Raw genomic sequence first — 15,208 nt, 5'->3', positions numbered from 1 at the left:
GTGTAACTGTCTTGAGAAACCCAAGCAGATGTCGTGAGCATCTCCCGCTGTATGCTCCTTAGAGCCAGCTGAGATGTCACGTCTCTTCCCCTCTGAGTTTCTATTTGTTGTGTTATGGGGCCCTCCAGTGTCTGAGCACTGTGGTGCCCCATTTCGACAATCCCCACCGACACAGCGCATGCGTGTGGCGGTGGTGCCCTTACGGCTCCAGCCGGCACTGCGCATGACGGTGGTGCCTTCACAACCCCAGCCGGCACTGCGCATGACGGTGGTGCCTTTACAGCTCCAGCCGGCACTGCGCATGTGCGTGACGGTGGTGCCTTCACGACCCCAGCCGGCACTGCGCATGCGCGTGACGGTGGTGCCTTCACAGACCCGTCAATTGTCCGCCCTTTGAGAGAGGCCGTAGCTGCTCTCAGAAGGGGAACAGTTGACGGACTGTTTATTGTTTTTATTGTTTTTCTTTTCATTTTTTCGAGCTGCGCCCTTGGCTCGAAGCCTGGATGCGTCAGCGGAAAATGTTTTATGACAGAAAAATCAATAAGTGTGTGACATGTGTTTATGCGGACTTGAGGATGGTGTTGAGGCATCTCTCGAGGCGGCGGGAACACATTTAGAGCTGGGGAACCGTAGACTTCCAGCTCTGTCACAGAGGGGAGAAGGAGGGGCTGTCACGCTGCTCGCTTCTTCTTCCTCGACTGCTGGCCGAAATTCTGGGTTGGCTGTGCCTGGGCTGCAGCTGGAACCGGAGATTTTCTAGGCCAGCTCGCCCTCGTCCCCTGCCTGGGCTGGGGACTCGGGGCGGACTGCGACCTCTGCGTTTTCGGTATTTTGAACCAAGCAGGGTTCGGGGCAGCTTGGACGAAGGGCTGCCGCTGCGAAGGCAGCGGCTGGGCCCTTCGAGGGAGACAGAGGTGGAGGGCCTCGTCCTCCTTCTTTTTCGACTCGCATCTCCTCTGCATGGAGGCAAGAGCGGAGCCGAAAATCCCCTCGGGAACGATGGGCATGTCAAGCACATCCTCCTTTTCCCGGTCTGGGAGGTTGAGCCATCTAGCTCTTTCCTGCACCACCATGATCCCCATTGTTTTGCCCGTGGCCTGGACGGCGCAGCGTTGGACACGGAGACAAATGTCTGTGACCGCGGCCAACTCATCCAGAACGGCCGGTCCAGGATTACTCAACATATCCTCACAGAGCTCCGCTTGGTATGCGGTTAGCAGTGAGGAAACGTTCAGAGCCCTGGCGGACAACGCTGCGGCTCTGTAGGACCGTTCAGTCATGGTCGACTGGAAACGGTCCACCTTCGCTGGCAGCGTGGGGTTCCTGCTTGGTGACGGGCCCATCCTTGGTAGGAGGTGGGCTGCCACCAGCAGTTCCATCGGCGGTATGCGGAGCAGGCCGAGCCTCTGCGGGCGAGACCATGGTGAGGTCTCGCTGGGAGCTCCTGCCTGGTGAGGCGTGGGGCTCCGTTCCCGCGTCTCTTGCCGCCACCGGGTCCCGGCCTGACACGGCGTGGGATCCCGGTTCCGCAGCTGCCGCTGTTAGTGAGCCCCAGACCGACACAGTGAGGGGCTCAGTCTCTGCGGCGGACGCCCCCGTGTCTTGATTGCCAAACGGCGAATCAGTGGACATTAGAGATGTTAAGATTCACCGATTCGCATCGGTGCACCGGCATAAACGTTCAAGATGCGAGTGCACCGGTTGAAAGAGTGCACATCGGCTACAGTTTGGGTTGAACCGGGTTGAACTCGCGATGCATCGATTGCGTAGCGTCTTTGCATCGGTAAAAAACCGATTCATCATATAAAATCCCCTCATCTTGTCAACGCTCAGCAGAGACGATCTTTGATATTTGCTTCGCCACTACGGAGGCCGAGAGTCTCAGTTATCAACACACACGGAAGTTGAGGGGAAAGAGAAACACAGCGCACCGAAAAATACCTACAAATCAAACGTTTGGCAACACTTCGGATTGTTCAAGAAAGACGGTGTAATAGTCCTTTATGCTATATAGTTGACCGCAGGTCATGGAGAGTAATAAGGTATCCGTAGACCTTTGTATGAGGTATCTTTATTACTTAACAGGTCTACAGCCATGATACATAGATCCGTCCTAGATGCGGGCTTGCATACATACAGTATCACTCCGCAGCCGCACCCCATCAGTAACGTCCTGATGGTATATGTGCGCGGCACAGACGGTCAACTTGAAAAATCGCTCGCAAATTGTTAACGATGCCGAGCCGATTTAAAGTACACAAGTAGTACGAGGAACTTAGCGACGTACATAAAGAGTCGACATGGGGTCTGCGGCTGAAAAGAGAAACCTGAAAGTTAGACATATGAGTTAAATCACTCAGTGAGGTGTTCTGTCAGAGAGAGTGGTGTTTAGTTTACAGCAGCCTGTGACGGCCAATAATAATTTAAATGTATTCCTCACTGTAAGCAGTTATGAAATACCTGTTTGTGAAAGGTTATTTTCTTTATTGTTCATATAGAACCCACCGCTTTCTGCTCACTGGTGAGTTAGCCTATGAATGAGTGTTAAGCACATCAGGCTGGCAGCTGTATGGGCGTTGCACTATAGTAGCTGTTATTTTCACATTGTTAATCATGAGCAATGCATCCTTACATTGTTGGATGTGGACTGTGAGGTGTTATAGAATTGTACTATACTCTGGAGAGCTTATAAAGGCAACAAAATAAACGGCATGATGGGATGTGCAGTACCAAATATGTAAAGCACTTTTTTGTTAATGTATGATTTGCTGCATATAAGGAATAAAACAAAAATCCTCTCGTACCATATTGAAGTATCATTATTTTTGCATCGTGTTGAATCGCATCGTATCGCACCAAATCGCATAATGTTGAATCAAATCGTATCGAACTGTATTGCAACAGGGGTGAATCGTATCGTATCGCATCTTCTAGTGTTTCAAATATATCGTTAATGTATCGTATCGTGGCAACGTATCGAGATGCGCATCGCATCGGCCTCAGTGATGGAGATGCACATCCCTAGTGGACATGAGGGGGTCCTGTTCCAACAAGCTAGCTTGGTGTGCTAGCCGTCGGTGGAGGCTCTTTCGGCTGAAACGGGCACAATGCCCGCACGAGCCGGGGTTGTCGATAGCCTCCTGGGCGTGTTCCAGCCCGAGGCAGGACGAGCAGACCTGGTGTGAGTCTGTGCCTGCTATCTTCAACCCGCAGCCGCATGACCGAGCCTCCGAGTCCCTGACTCCTCTGGTGTGAGGGGAAGAGGCGTCCATCTTGTTCGCCTCGTGGCATGGAGAGGACCCGCTCGTAACAGGTACGTCGTTGAGAGAAAAAGTGTTACCAACCCGTCCTTAATCCGGAGAAAAAGGGACAGTGTGGGTCCTTTGTTCTCAAAGAATATTGACTGGTGTGTCAATATACTTCTAATCATTTTCTCCTCCGTGAGAGAGAAAAAGAAAAGCGTCCTCGCTACCGTGGTGTCGGTAGTAAGGGGAAGCTAGCTAGCAACAGGTGCGTAGCTAGCTTGAAAAAAATCAAAACCTTACCTTACTTTCCGGGGAAAGAAACGGCGAGGTCGATTTTAATACTAACTGGCGTTAGTATTACCGTCTTCTTGCGAAGCAGAAGGAGTAGCCGGCGAGCGCCCGTCGACCGAAATGGTTATATTTGGGTTCAGTCTGTGGACCGTTAAGCTTGTCCGGCTACTATAGAGATGTGCTCTGAAGCGAGAAGAGGTGTTTGAATGACGCATGCATCGTGGCGCAAGCTACTAATAGGGGGTGAATTCCCTGACGCTGACGTCAAGATCACCAGCCAATCAGGATTGGCGTAATGAGATTGATGCTTCTGTTTGCTCCGCGATGAGGCGCATCCCATAGTGAGACATCGAACGGAGTGTTATGAATGAGAACATGTATTTAAATGATAAAGCTTTGTCAGCACTATGGAGGCAGATTCACTGTTAAAAAATAAAAAGCGAGGTATGCACATCTTCCGGCGCAAACTGAAAACTCATCTCTTTCGACTCCACTTCGAGCGTTAGAACTATTAACGAAGCACTTTTATACTAATAAAGGACTGGCTTACCTAAAGCCAGTTGAGTAGCACTTGAAATGTTTGGCTCTATGAAACCTGATGTACTTATATGATTATGTTTTCTTCAAGGTTGTGTCTTCCTGGTCGAATGTACTTATTGTAAGTCGCTTTGGATAAAAGCGTCAGCTAAATGCAATGTAATGTAATGTAATGTATGTGCATTTTTCAGTAAAGGTGAAAGCCTATATAAATTCAAGATCATTTTCCTGCTAATTTAACGTTTTTAAGATGTAGCTGTGCAATCATAATCTGTGTAATCAAGCGTTTTTCCATATACAGTATATCCTCAGTCTGATGTCACATTGCAATGAATAAATGTGATCTACCTTTAAAAATAAATATGTACAATTGTTTTGATAGCACACTGAATGCGTTTTTTTAATGATTATTGTCATTTGCAGGTTTCTGTTATATATTTGAAACATCATTTCGTTGTTGATTATGAATTATCATGAGAAATAAACAGCAGAAGTATTCAAATTATATACACTACATTTTCAGCTGTGACTAACGCTCCTTTTTTTACTAGGCCCAGATTAGGAAATGAAAACCATAATACAGTGAGCATGCAGCTCATTGCTCTGTGCCAATATTAAAATATTGCGGCATCACATCTCACTAGATGGTCTTCGAAGGATGCTGCTATTTTCAGCTGTTCTGGAGTCAGCTTTACCTTTGTGCACATATGTTGAATATGAAGGGAGAGAGGGTGAAACTGAACCTGGATCTGTGGCTTCTGCTACACCAGAAAAGATCTCGCGTGGTTTACATCCCACCTACACCACTACTGCCAAAGAGGAGAAAGCAGAAAGAAGTCTCACTCTGTCATTGTTTTCTTGTTAGAGAATTCCAGCATTTAACAAACTGATAAAAATGTGTGTTTTACGATCACATGCTATGAATAACAGACCTATGAAAGCAGTACAGATTATAGACCCTTGATGAGTTAATAACATCATATTTAAATCAATAAAATCATTTAAAAATCAATATTTGGTGTCAAATGGTTGGTTTCTTTAAGTAGCTGTGTAATACGCAGTAGGTTTAAGACTTGGTTTAAGACTAAAAACTGTTTTATTTGCACATTTCTGATTCTGATCTAAGACGAAACATAGCAAGCATGCATGCTGCAAACATCAAAATGGTTTGAGTAAAAAAAAAAAAAAATCAATATAGCAATATGGTTAACGCCCACCTTTGGAATTTCACTTTCCAATTATTATTTTTAAACACAGTGTGACTCATCATCTTAATAGATGATCTTCGTTACTACAGCTCCCCCCACCCCCTCTCCTCCCTCCCACTCCCTGCTCCTCTCTCTGAGCTCGAGCCTCTCTTCCCCTCTCTGCTTCACGAGTTCTCCTCCCGAAACCTGCGCGAGACGGCAACTGAAGCGCGAGGCTATTCCCCCCTCTCTCCCCAGTCAACATGTCTACAGTTCCACTCTCGACCAGATTCACTGACGAATATCAGCTGTTTGAGGAACTCGGAAAGTAAGCGACCGCCACCGCCGCTGCTCTTGTTGCATTCAGTGTGTGTGTGTGTGTGTGTGTGTGTGTGTGTGTGTGTGGGTGTGTGTGTGTGTGTGTGTGTGTGTGTGTGTGTCTCTCTCTCTCTCTCTCCGTGTGTGTGTGTGTGTGTGTGTGTGTGTGTGTGCGCACGTTTTTCTCCTCTGCTGCTGCTGCCATTGTGCGCGTTTACTTCAGTGTTGACAAGGCAGGAGAGGGCTGTCAAAAAAACAGGGAAGCGTAGGAGAGCAACATTAAGCTGTAGGCAGGTTCATGTTAGCGCTTCAAAGGCTTGTATTTAATCCTCAATGTGCATTTAAAGGTGTATTGCACCATTGTGGCTCTCTGTGTAACCCGAAAGGTGTGAAACATCCGCGTTTAGGACCAACTTGTTTGTCAATTAACTGCATGTCGAAAAATCGCTTTGCACGCAGCCGTAGCCTGGTGGCGTCCTCGTTGCTCCTGTTCAATCATTCAGCTGTTTTTGTGCATTTCTAAGCAGACTGCAGGGTTACTGTAGTGTCAAAAAAAAATAAGAAAACAAGGCTCTGCTGCATACAAGACAACAAATCTTGGTTTTGCGCATCGCACATGTACTGCGTCCCGGATTAGGACACATAGGTTACATTACTGCCTCTTTGTAACATCTAATCTCTGTGTGTGGTTTATAGAGCAGCTCCACCTTCCCACACAGCATGAGTTTAAAGGAGGCGTCTGTGCAAAAAAAAATGGACAAGAAGATACAGTTGAATCGTTCAGTGTATTCTCCTTTACTCACGTCTGCCTGTGAGCTAATAACTGTGTCCTTTCACCATGAATAAAGCCCCCCCTCTCCTCTGCCAAGCACTAGTAGCTAGGACCTCTTCTCAGATCTCATACACAGAATATCAGACTGATTTAATTATGCATGTGGCTTCCTTTCCCCTCTCTTTAGGTGTATGCGATTGAAGCATGCCCTTAGTGTGTGTCAGGTTCATGCACTTTCCCCTGAGACACACAGATTTGTGTTATGTTTTTAAGTGGTTTCACTGATCTGTCATCTTTTTTCTTCTGCTCCAGGGGTGCCTTTTCTATCGTCCGCCGATGCAGCAAGAAGTCCACCGGCCAGGAGTATGCTGCTAAAATTATCAACACGAAAAAGCTGTCCGCCAGAGGTTAGTACAGTGGATATTCACTCAGTGTGGCTCGGCAGATCACTCAAGGAGTCACATGAATGTATGCACACTGAAAGCTGCTGTCCACTCTGCTGTAGCTGCTCAGATGTCAGTTCAGCTGCAGGTTTGCTACTTTATTTCCTGAAAAGCTGCAAACCAGGCGCTCTTTCCTCCTTCTGTCAGCAGCGATTCCTCAAAAGCCACTTGGCAGAGCTGCTGTGGTTAAAGTTGCAAAGCTTCAGAGGCTTTACCAGCTGTCTGCAACATGTGTTGCTTTGTTATGGTTATCAGTGGTCACCAGCTTGACCTTTAGCCTAACATATTCTCCACTCACACAGCAGCACGTAGGATAAGATAAAGGTGCATTCACATGCTCCTCTGATAATGTGGAAACAACGCTACAAATAAGATGAGTTGGGCTATATGGGGTGACATAGCATGCACCGATAGAGAAATGTCAACCATAAATATTTTAACTTTTCCACTGCAGTGGCGATTCTTCTGTGATCTTGTGCAATGTTTATATACCGTTACTGTAACATCAAATCACATATACCGTGATGGATGGTTTTGGCCCTGTTGCTTAGAGAGTTTAAACCACAAGTTGTTAGCTGTTCTCAGGATTTATGCTATAACTTTTCTATCTTGTCTTGGTATCTATGAGGACACCAAATAACTCCCCCAACCGAATACCGTTTTGCAAATAACACGAGCATAGAAATGTACATGGACTATTATTATTAACATATTTATTGCCTCAACCCAACATTTACTTTTGTCAGCCATGTTTATCAGATGGGGCGTTTGGGGGATGTTCTGAGTTGGGAACACATTTTTCTGAGTTCTTTCAACCACATAAATGCAACAAGATACAATCATGCATGATAGCCACATTTACAGAGTGACTCCACATTCAACTTTGACCTTCTGTACTCACCCTTACGTGTGAGCGCACACTTGGCTCCGTGTTTGGATCTCTCTTGCATTCAAGAAACTGATTGGATGTGTGACTCAAGATGATTATTATACAGCCTCCAGGGAGGCGTGTGGGCGCAGTGGATAGAGCCTTGGTGTTGGGATCCGGGGGTCACAGGTTCAAACCCCACTGTAGTCAGCATGTCGTTGTGTCCCTGGGCAAGACACTTCACTCCAAATTGCTCCTGTGGGGATTGTCCACAGTATTGAGTATGTAAGTCGCTTTGGATAAAAGCGTCTAACAAGGGACATGTAATACACGATTAGCATAAATTGGGGTTAACTATTCCTGTTTAATGAGGTAATATATCCAGCTAGGACTGTCACTTCAAAACATTTTCAAAAAAATGGGTTGTATTCAAAAACTTTGATGTCCCAAATTGTAAACAATTACTTCAAAAATAAACAGGAAACTAGAAAATTACACGGCGTGTGTGTGTGTTCACATCCAGCAGTTAAACTCATGTTGAAATATCACCACCTGTGCTGCAATATTTGCGGCAGATTTGTTTTCATTGTCATCAGTGTGTGTGTGTTTAATGGCGTTCCTGCTGCCATGTAGCTGAATCCAAGCATTTCTGTCTGTTGATTGCTTTGCCTGTCACATGTGCTTGTGTTTGCACATTAATTCAATTGATCCTTTACGGTATCTCTCTTGGTGTGTGAGCATGTTGCAGACTGTGTGTGTTTGTGTGTGCGGGTGTCTAAGTGTCAAAAGGTTCAGTGATGATATGAAGTGCACATCGGGGCCAGTTCTGGACTGATAGGGCGGCTCTTTTCCCCGGGGGATGCAGGCTGAATTGCTCCGACACCCCTTCCCCTCCCTTCTCTGTAAACAAAGGATTGATTTGAGGAAAGATCTTAAAAACCCTTCTCAGCAGGCGATTGGATCTTGTGTGTGTGGGTGCGTGTGTGTGAAGGGCAATATTGGCAGTGGTCTGGAGCTATAGTAACCCGGCAACAGCCATAGGCTGTCTGGCAGAGAGACCGTGTGTGTTTCTCTGCATCGTGGTCACAATTATCACACAAACACACACACATAGACGACTGCTCTTTTCTCGTTCAAAGCACAGTTACACACATTCTTTTCTCACTTACTGAACGGTTCTCACACTTAACGACAAGGCCTGTCTGAATACAGTCTCATATTGTGAAATGCACGCATCACATTGGTCTCTCCCTCAGTGCAACATCCTGAAATGTGCTGTTGCAGCCAATGTGTTTTTGACACGCACAAGAAGCATGTTCTCCCTGCCTGAAACCCCCCACCCCCCACGCTTACACCCACGCATCATGCCAGTAGTGAAAGAAAGGCAAAGAGAAATGAGTCACTGTGCCTTCTGTTAAAGACCCATTATGGTTTATAACATCTTCCTTCTAATTTTTATAGTTCGGGATATTGTTTCTTTAGGTCATGGTAATGTTGTTCTCATCAAGTTCATTGCTAAGATCTGGGATGAGGCAAGAAGGACGAGCGTTCCTTATTACCCAAAACATCTGTTGCCCTATCAATCAATACACTTCATTTGATTCAAAGATCCTAGCTATTATATAATCACTATAAAACTGTCAGTTGTCAACATCAGCCACAGTGTCCTCAGTGCTGCGTAAATATTCTTTAATCTGGATTAATCGTTTTCCTTTTATAATATTTTCCATTAATTTGATCAATATTTATCCTTTCCAATTTGAAATGTGTTGCAGCAATATGTTCGCACATCTGTTGCAATCACTTCAGGTGCATTGTTCTCACAACTGATAACAAATGATGGCCCAAAAACACAGACGACACAACCCAAATAAAAAAACAGGTAATTTAATGTAACACAGCAATGTGGATTATGTTGTCTCCATGCACGTACAAACAAACAGATGTTCACAAATGCTTTAAAGGTAAATCCACACACATCTCTGCCTGTTTGTTTCTTGTTAGAGTTTGCAAACACTACACATACTATAGTATCATAGTTGTGGTAATATGATGCCTGGAATACTTTGTAGTATCAATTGTACTTACGAGGTGTGTGTGTGTGTGTGTGTGTGTGTGTGTGTGTGGTGTGTGGTGTGTGTGTTGGTGTGTGTGTGTGTGTGTGTGGTGTGGTGTGTGTGTGTGTGTGTGTGTGGTGTGTGGGTGTGGTGTGTGTGTGTGTGTGTGTGTGTGTGTGTGTAGTGTGTGTGTGTGTGTGTGTGTGTGTGATGTGTGTGTGTGTTGTGGGTGTGTGTGTGTGTGTGTGTGTGTGTGTGTGTGTGTGTGTGTGTTGTGTGTGTGTGTGTGTGTGTGTGTGTGTGTGTGTGTTGTGTGTGGTGATGTGTGTGGTGGTGTGTGTGTGTGTGTCGGCCGGATTACGCCCTTTTCCTCTGTGGCTCGGGGAGGGCACATTGGCTGGCGGTGAGGTCAGCGATTATGGCTGGGTCATGTTGCGTCACATCCATGCGCAAGTCACTCAAGCAGATTCTCACACACGGTCTGTCACTTCCACTGACATTCATACACGCGTGCATCGACTCAGACACATTGTTAAGAACACACTGCATTAAGCAACTGTTGCAAATTAAAGGCCATCGACTAAAAGTCATTTTTTTCTAATACCAATGCTTTTTCTCATTAATTTACCTTGATAGTATTTTTCCTGTAAAAGTCAGTTTTGTTGGTAAAATCTTAAAAAGTGTTAGAGATTACACTTAATGGGTTAATGATTGAGCATGACGTGAAAGAATGGGATCCAGAACTGTTCAGATTAAGCATAAGCAAACTGAAAAAAGCATAGAAATCAGCAGCCATCTCAAAATCATAAAAATACATCACAAGTTATTATTGCGCTTGATATGCAGAACTGAATGTAAAACACTTTTAAATTGAGTGTTGTATTTACTGATGGGGCAAATTGTTGATCTTAATCTTCCGATAACTGCTACTCATGCTGTATGTGTTAATGTTACTACAGTACAAAGGTATTGATACTGAAAGCTATAATACTTTATTTCACAAGTGACTTTGTTATCAGTTTACAGAAGTAGATAATGACTATTATGTTAGCCTGAAGCAGCAGTGACTGCCTGATAACATTTCTGTGAAAGAAGAAGTTAAGAAGGGAAGTGTGTTCATAAGTTATGTGAACTTGTGTTTTGCAGACTGAAGAGGGGGAGATAGAGTGATACAGTCCTTTTCTGTGGCTTTTGTGATGATCCATGACATCTGTTCATCTTGTGTAGACGGTTTGACGCAAAGATAAAGTACCAGAAAACAGTGGTTTGGTTTGAAGAATAAACTTAAAGAAAGATAATTCATAATCATGTTTGTTACAGTAGCTCATCTCATTGAATAAAAACCAAACCTTGCATATTGACACATTAGCTAGTCTGTAATTGCTTTTGCCCTCTCAGCTTTCTCAGTCTGCCACTTTCCAATTATGGAGCTCACTGTCATCACCACTTCTTCACATGTTGTGCTTTTACTGCATCCACTGAGGAAGAGGTTCTAATAATAGTTATTGTAAATAAAACAAAACATATCAGTGAGTTTTCAACATTGAAAAAAACACTCAATCACATATGGCTAACATTTAAAAGACATTCAGCAGTTTAAAAATGGGGATTACTTTATCATTCAGAAGTGAGAAAATGTTCTCGCTTTCTGTTCTGTTTTTAGACTACAAATCAATCAATCAATATTTATTTATATAGCCCAATATCACAAATGTTATATTTGTCTCAGTGGTCTTCACAGTTTGTACAGAATATCAGTATGACAATACGACACCCTCTGTCCTTAGACCCTCACATCGTACAAGGAAACACTTCCAGAGAAACCCCACAGTTTAAAGGGGAACATGGGAGAAACCTCAGGGAGAGCAACAGAGGAGGGACCCCTCTCCCAGGACGGACAGACGTGCAATAGATGCTGTGTGTAAATCGAAGAGATAATACATTTTACAGCATAGGTAGATCAAATGTTTGGAAATGCTTGTGTCTATAAGAAGAAGATGAATCCACGAGGATGTCAACAATCCTGTGGGAGCCATCAGGGAAGTAGTATGATGAGAGTCAGGCAGGACCACAGGATCAGCCACGACTCAGGATCCCGGCGTAGATAGACACCAAGATAAACTCCTAAGGAAACTTTGGCTTTTTAATTGCTAAATACTTAACTATGTCACCAGCTTTTCTTAAAATGATGATCGTGAAACTTAATATAAAGGAGATGCCGGTTCAGATAAGACACTTCATGTCCAGTAGAATAAAGAATCCATCAGATAACTCTGTGAGGCTATCTGCCTGTATATAAGTTCAACTTTTACTGATTTATTTCTAAATTATTTAAGTTCTCTGTCTGTTTCCATACATCACCTGAGACTATGAACCGTTTCCATATTTAAAAATTTAAACATATTCCAGCTTTGTTGTACTGGCACTTCTCACATTTAATGTATACATTTACATTATTCACATGAACTAAACAATACATTATGTTGTGTCTAACAACTTCCAAAACCGAAGTCTTCCTATACGGATATGACACTTCATGGCCTGAAGCAAGTTGTGTATTTCTAAGTTGGCCTTTTCTTTTTAGTTGCAGGATTCCCTCTGTACATCTGAAACATTCCTATTAGTTGTTTGCGACAAACACCATGAGCCAGCAATTAGATTAATCTGGTAACATCTCAAGGGACTGTGTTGACAGAGGCGTGTTGCTAAAGGTACCAGTAAGTAGATAAAATACAAGAAAGTGAGTCTGGTAAATAAGTAAAACCTTACAGTAGTTTAAAAGACTGTCTGACTATAAAAACTCAACACTACATCTGGGCTGTTCACTTTCTGAATTATCTACAAGGAATGTGTACTAGCATGTTTTTGATTGACAGATATGATCCAAGTGCAACCTGGATTAGCTTTTTTTTACTGAAGCCATCGTCATCAACTTTAGAAACATCGAAGAATATTATCAACAGAGGCTGAGTGCTGCCAGAAAGTGGCTCTTGGACACATAGCAAAGACTTCAGCCAACTGTCATGTACGTTCTTTACCTGCGTGAGAGGAAATATCTCTCCGTACTTGCTGGATTTGTCATAACCACAAAACATAGAGCTGCAGATTTACAAGCCGTCAATCTGATACATACATTAAACCTAAGCCGCGTTTACAATCCGTTTCACACTGATCTTGCTCGCCACTAAGCTCATTCCAGATGGCCATGTTGTTGTGAAAATATCCGTGTATTAATCAGATGAGATGAGGATAAAATATAGAAAGTCTCTGGTTTTTCCTGGTGTACTTCATGTACATTTTTCGTTTTGTGGACAGATTCGCCTTAAGCTGAACAGCCAGTCAGAATGATTCCTCTCACAAACGGACTCCGCCACCGATTTAAAAATGCTAAATCGGCTGAAAAAACATCAACCGGTGCCTATGGTGCAGGAAACACCTCATGAAAAGTTGGTGACAGACATCAATTACCCAACAGATCCCTCGGTGAATCAAGGCCTTAATACTTAATATTTGCTGCCTTTCTAGGCAGTTGATTGAAAATCAGTTAATTAAATTCCGGCACTGCATTGAATGTAGGTCACCCACGTTTTGGCAGAGCTCAGAGCCGAATACACAATCACTGTAGTCATGCAGTTGCGTAGTAAATGGAGGAAAATAGACCTGAAGTGCCAGGTTCAAAACGCAAGCTATGACATGCGCCCTGTAGAGACGACTGGATTGGTTGAAATTGGGGCTTATCTGTTCCGTCAGACTCATGTTAGAACACTTTAATGCTTTTTGTAGGATACACCGTTGACTGAGAGATCTATCTTGGCTGTGTTTGTTTTTATTTTTAGCCACAATTATGTGTCACGTATTGTCTCAAACTGTGAAGTGAGAGTATTTTTACCCTGTTATTAAATAAGGCCTTGTGATGTCAGGGAAGAGAGAAAAAGAGGGGGGGGGTGGAGGCTGGCGGCACTTGTCCCACTGTTGAATTATTGAGGTACAAGACTGCTCTACTCTCACTGAACATGGACACGAGCAGAGGATGGACCTTTGGACTCCTTTTCTTTCATTGCTTCACCTTCCTGCTCAAGACTGCACCGACCCCCCCACTTTCAAACACTGACCAAAACACACCTCTTCAGACTGGCTTTTAATTTGTGAATTATGTTGTGTTGCTGTTTTAATATTTATTTTTTAAATTATATTTGATCATGTTTTTATCAAACCACTGTAAAGCGTATTTGAGCACCAGAAAAAGCGCTTTGAAATTAAATGTATATTATTATTATATATTATTATTCATATTCCCTCAGCCTCAGCTCACTCCTTCCTTCGTGTCTCTTTTGCCACTTCCTCTTTCTAGTCATTTCCTGCAAGGCTGACACTTCTCAGGCTATGCAGACTCATAACTTGTTCTTGCGTGTGTGTGTGTTTTCAAGCTTTTGGTGGGCTTGCGGTGCTCCCGCTGGAGGCTGATTGGCAGAGAGCGGATAGAGTAGCAGTGCAGCGCGGTGAATGTTTAATGGGACCAACTGTGAATATTTGATGAGAGGGAGAGTCATATGGAAAGAGAAAGATGAAGATATGTAGAGAGAGTGAGACGGTCAGGGTCTCCAAAGCAGAAGTAGTACAGTGTAACACTACTATAATGAGTGTTATCCTTTCCACAGCATGCTGCCCTTCCTCTTTCCTTATCGAGCGTTTGAAACAACACACTGTTTTGTGTGTGTGTGTGTGTGTGTGTGTGTGTGAAGGTTCAGTGTGTTATTCCAGGACTCACTTCATTATCTGCCCTGTTTTTCTCTGTTATCTGCTTATCGTTATGCCCCTGTCCCAAGCATATGGCAGCATGTGGAAGCCAACTTCAATACAAATGTAATTAGCCATATACTGTAGTGATGGACAAGGACACAAAATGCAATTTTATTTGTAGTGAGTATAACTGCAACAAAAACAAAGATGTAATACAAAGTCACAGCAAGGCTTGTTTTATCACACCACAGCCAGAAACTGGTCATATTTGAGGAGCTGTAACCAGTTAATGTGGCTTTTTTGCTTTAAAAACAGCATTATCCATTAGTTTATTATAAAAGAATGGTTTTAGTTTCACTTCCTGTTATTTGAGCTGTTTACCAAAAGCCAAACAAGTTGAAACTGCAGTCAAAAATTCCTTGTTTTGCTCAACCAACAATCCAAAATGAGGGTCATTTATTGTTATACTGCTCTGCTGCTGTCACACAAGGACAATTAGCATTGAAACATTCTAAGGATTAGCTTTTTGGTCAATCGAGTGTCGTCTTTGTTTCAGCTAACAATGTTGATATTTTTATTTCGTCATACACATGAATGAACTGAATTCCTGACAAAAAAAAAGTACATTTAGCCCTACTGTGTTTACACTCATTCTGCCTGTGCTTATCACTCCATTGAAAGTAGTGAGTAGTTGTAAAGGGGACCGCTACCTGTTAACTTACATTTGATTACATTACGAGGATCTCAGAT

At 43.6% G+C, this 15,208-nt stretch overlaps 1 protein-coding gene across 36 annotated transcripts in view; it reads left to right on the top strand.

Moving 5' to 3' along the window:
- Positions 1 to 5,393: 5,393 nt before the first annotated feature.
- camk2g2 (calcium/calmodulin-dependent protein kinase (CaM kinase) II gamma 2) overlaps positions 5,394 to 15,208 on the top strand; it is a 64,291-nt gene continuing 54,476 nt past the window's right edge. For all 36 annotated transcript variants that reach the window (XM_034237729.1, XM_034237717.1, XM_034237707.1 and 33 more), the window contains exons 1-2: positions 5,394 to 5,588; positions 6,663 to 6,757. In XM_034237729.1, coding sequence (XP_034093620.1) covers positions 5,524 to 5,588; positions 6,663 to 6,757 — 160 coding nt within the window. In that variant the 5' untranslated portion in view covers positions 5,394 to 5,523. The remainder of the gene's footprint in view (positions 5,589 to 6,662; positions 6,758 to 15,208) is intronic.

This window comes from Gymnodraco acuticeps, unplaced genomic scaffold (genome assembly GCF_902827175.1).
Source record: "Gymnodraco acuticeps unplaced genomic scaffold, fGymAcu1.1, whole genome shotgun sequence".
Classification (NCBI taxonomy): Eukaryota; Metazoa; Chordata; class Actinopteri; order Perciformes; family Bathydraconidae; genus Gymnodraco; species Gymnodraco acuticeps.
Note: the sequence above shows the minus strand (reverse complement) of the source record. Positions and strands in the feature narration are given on the sequence as shown.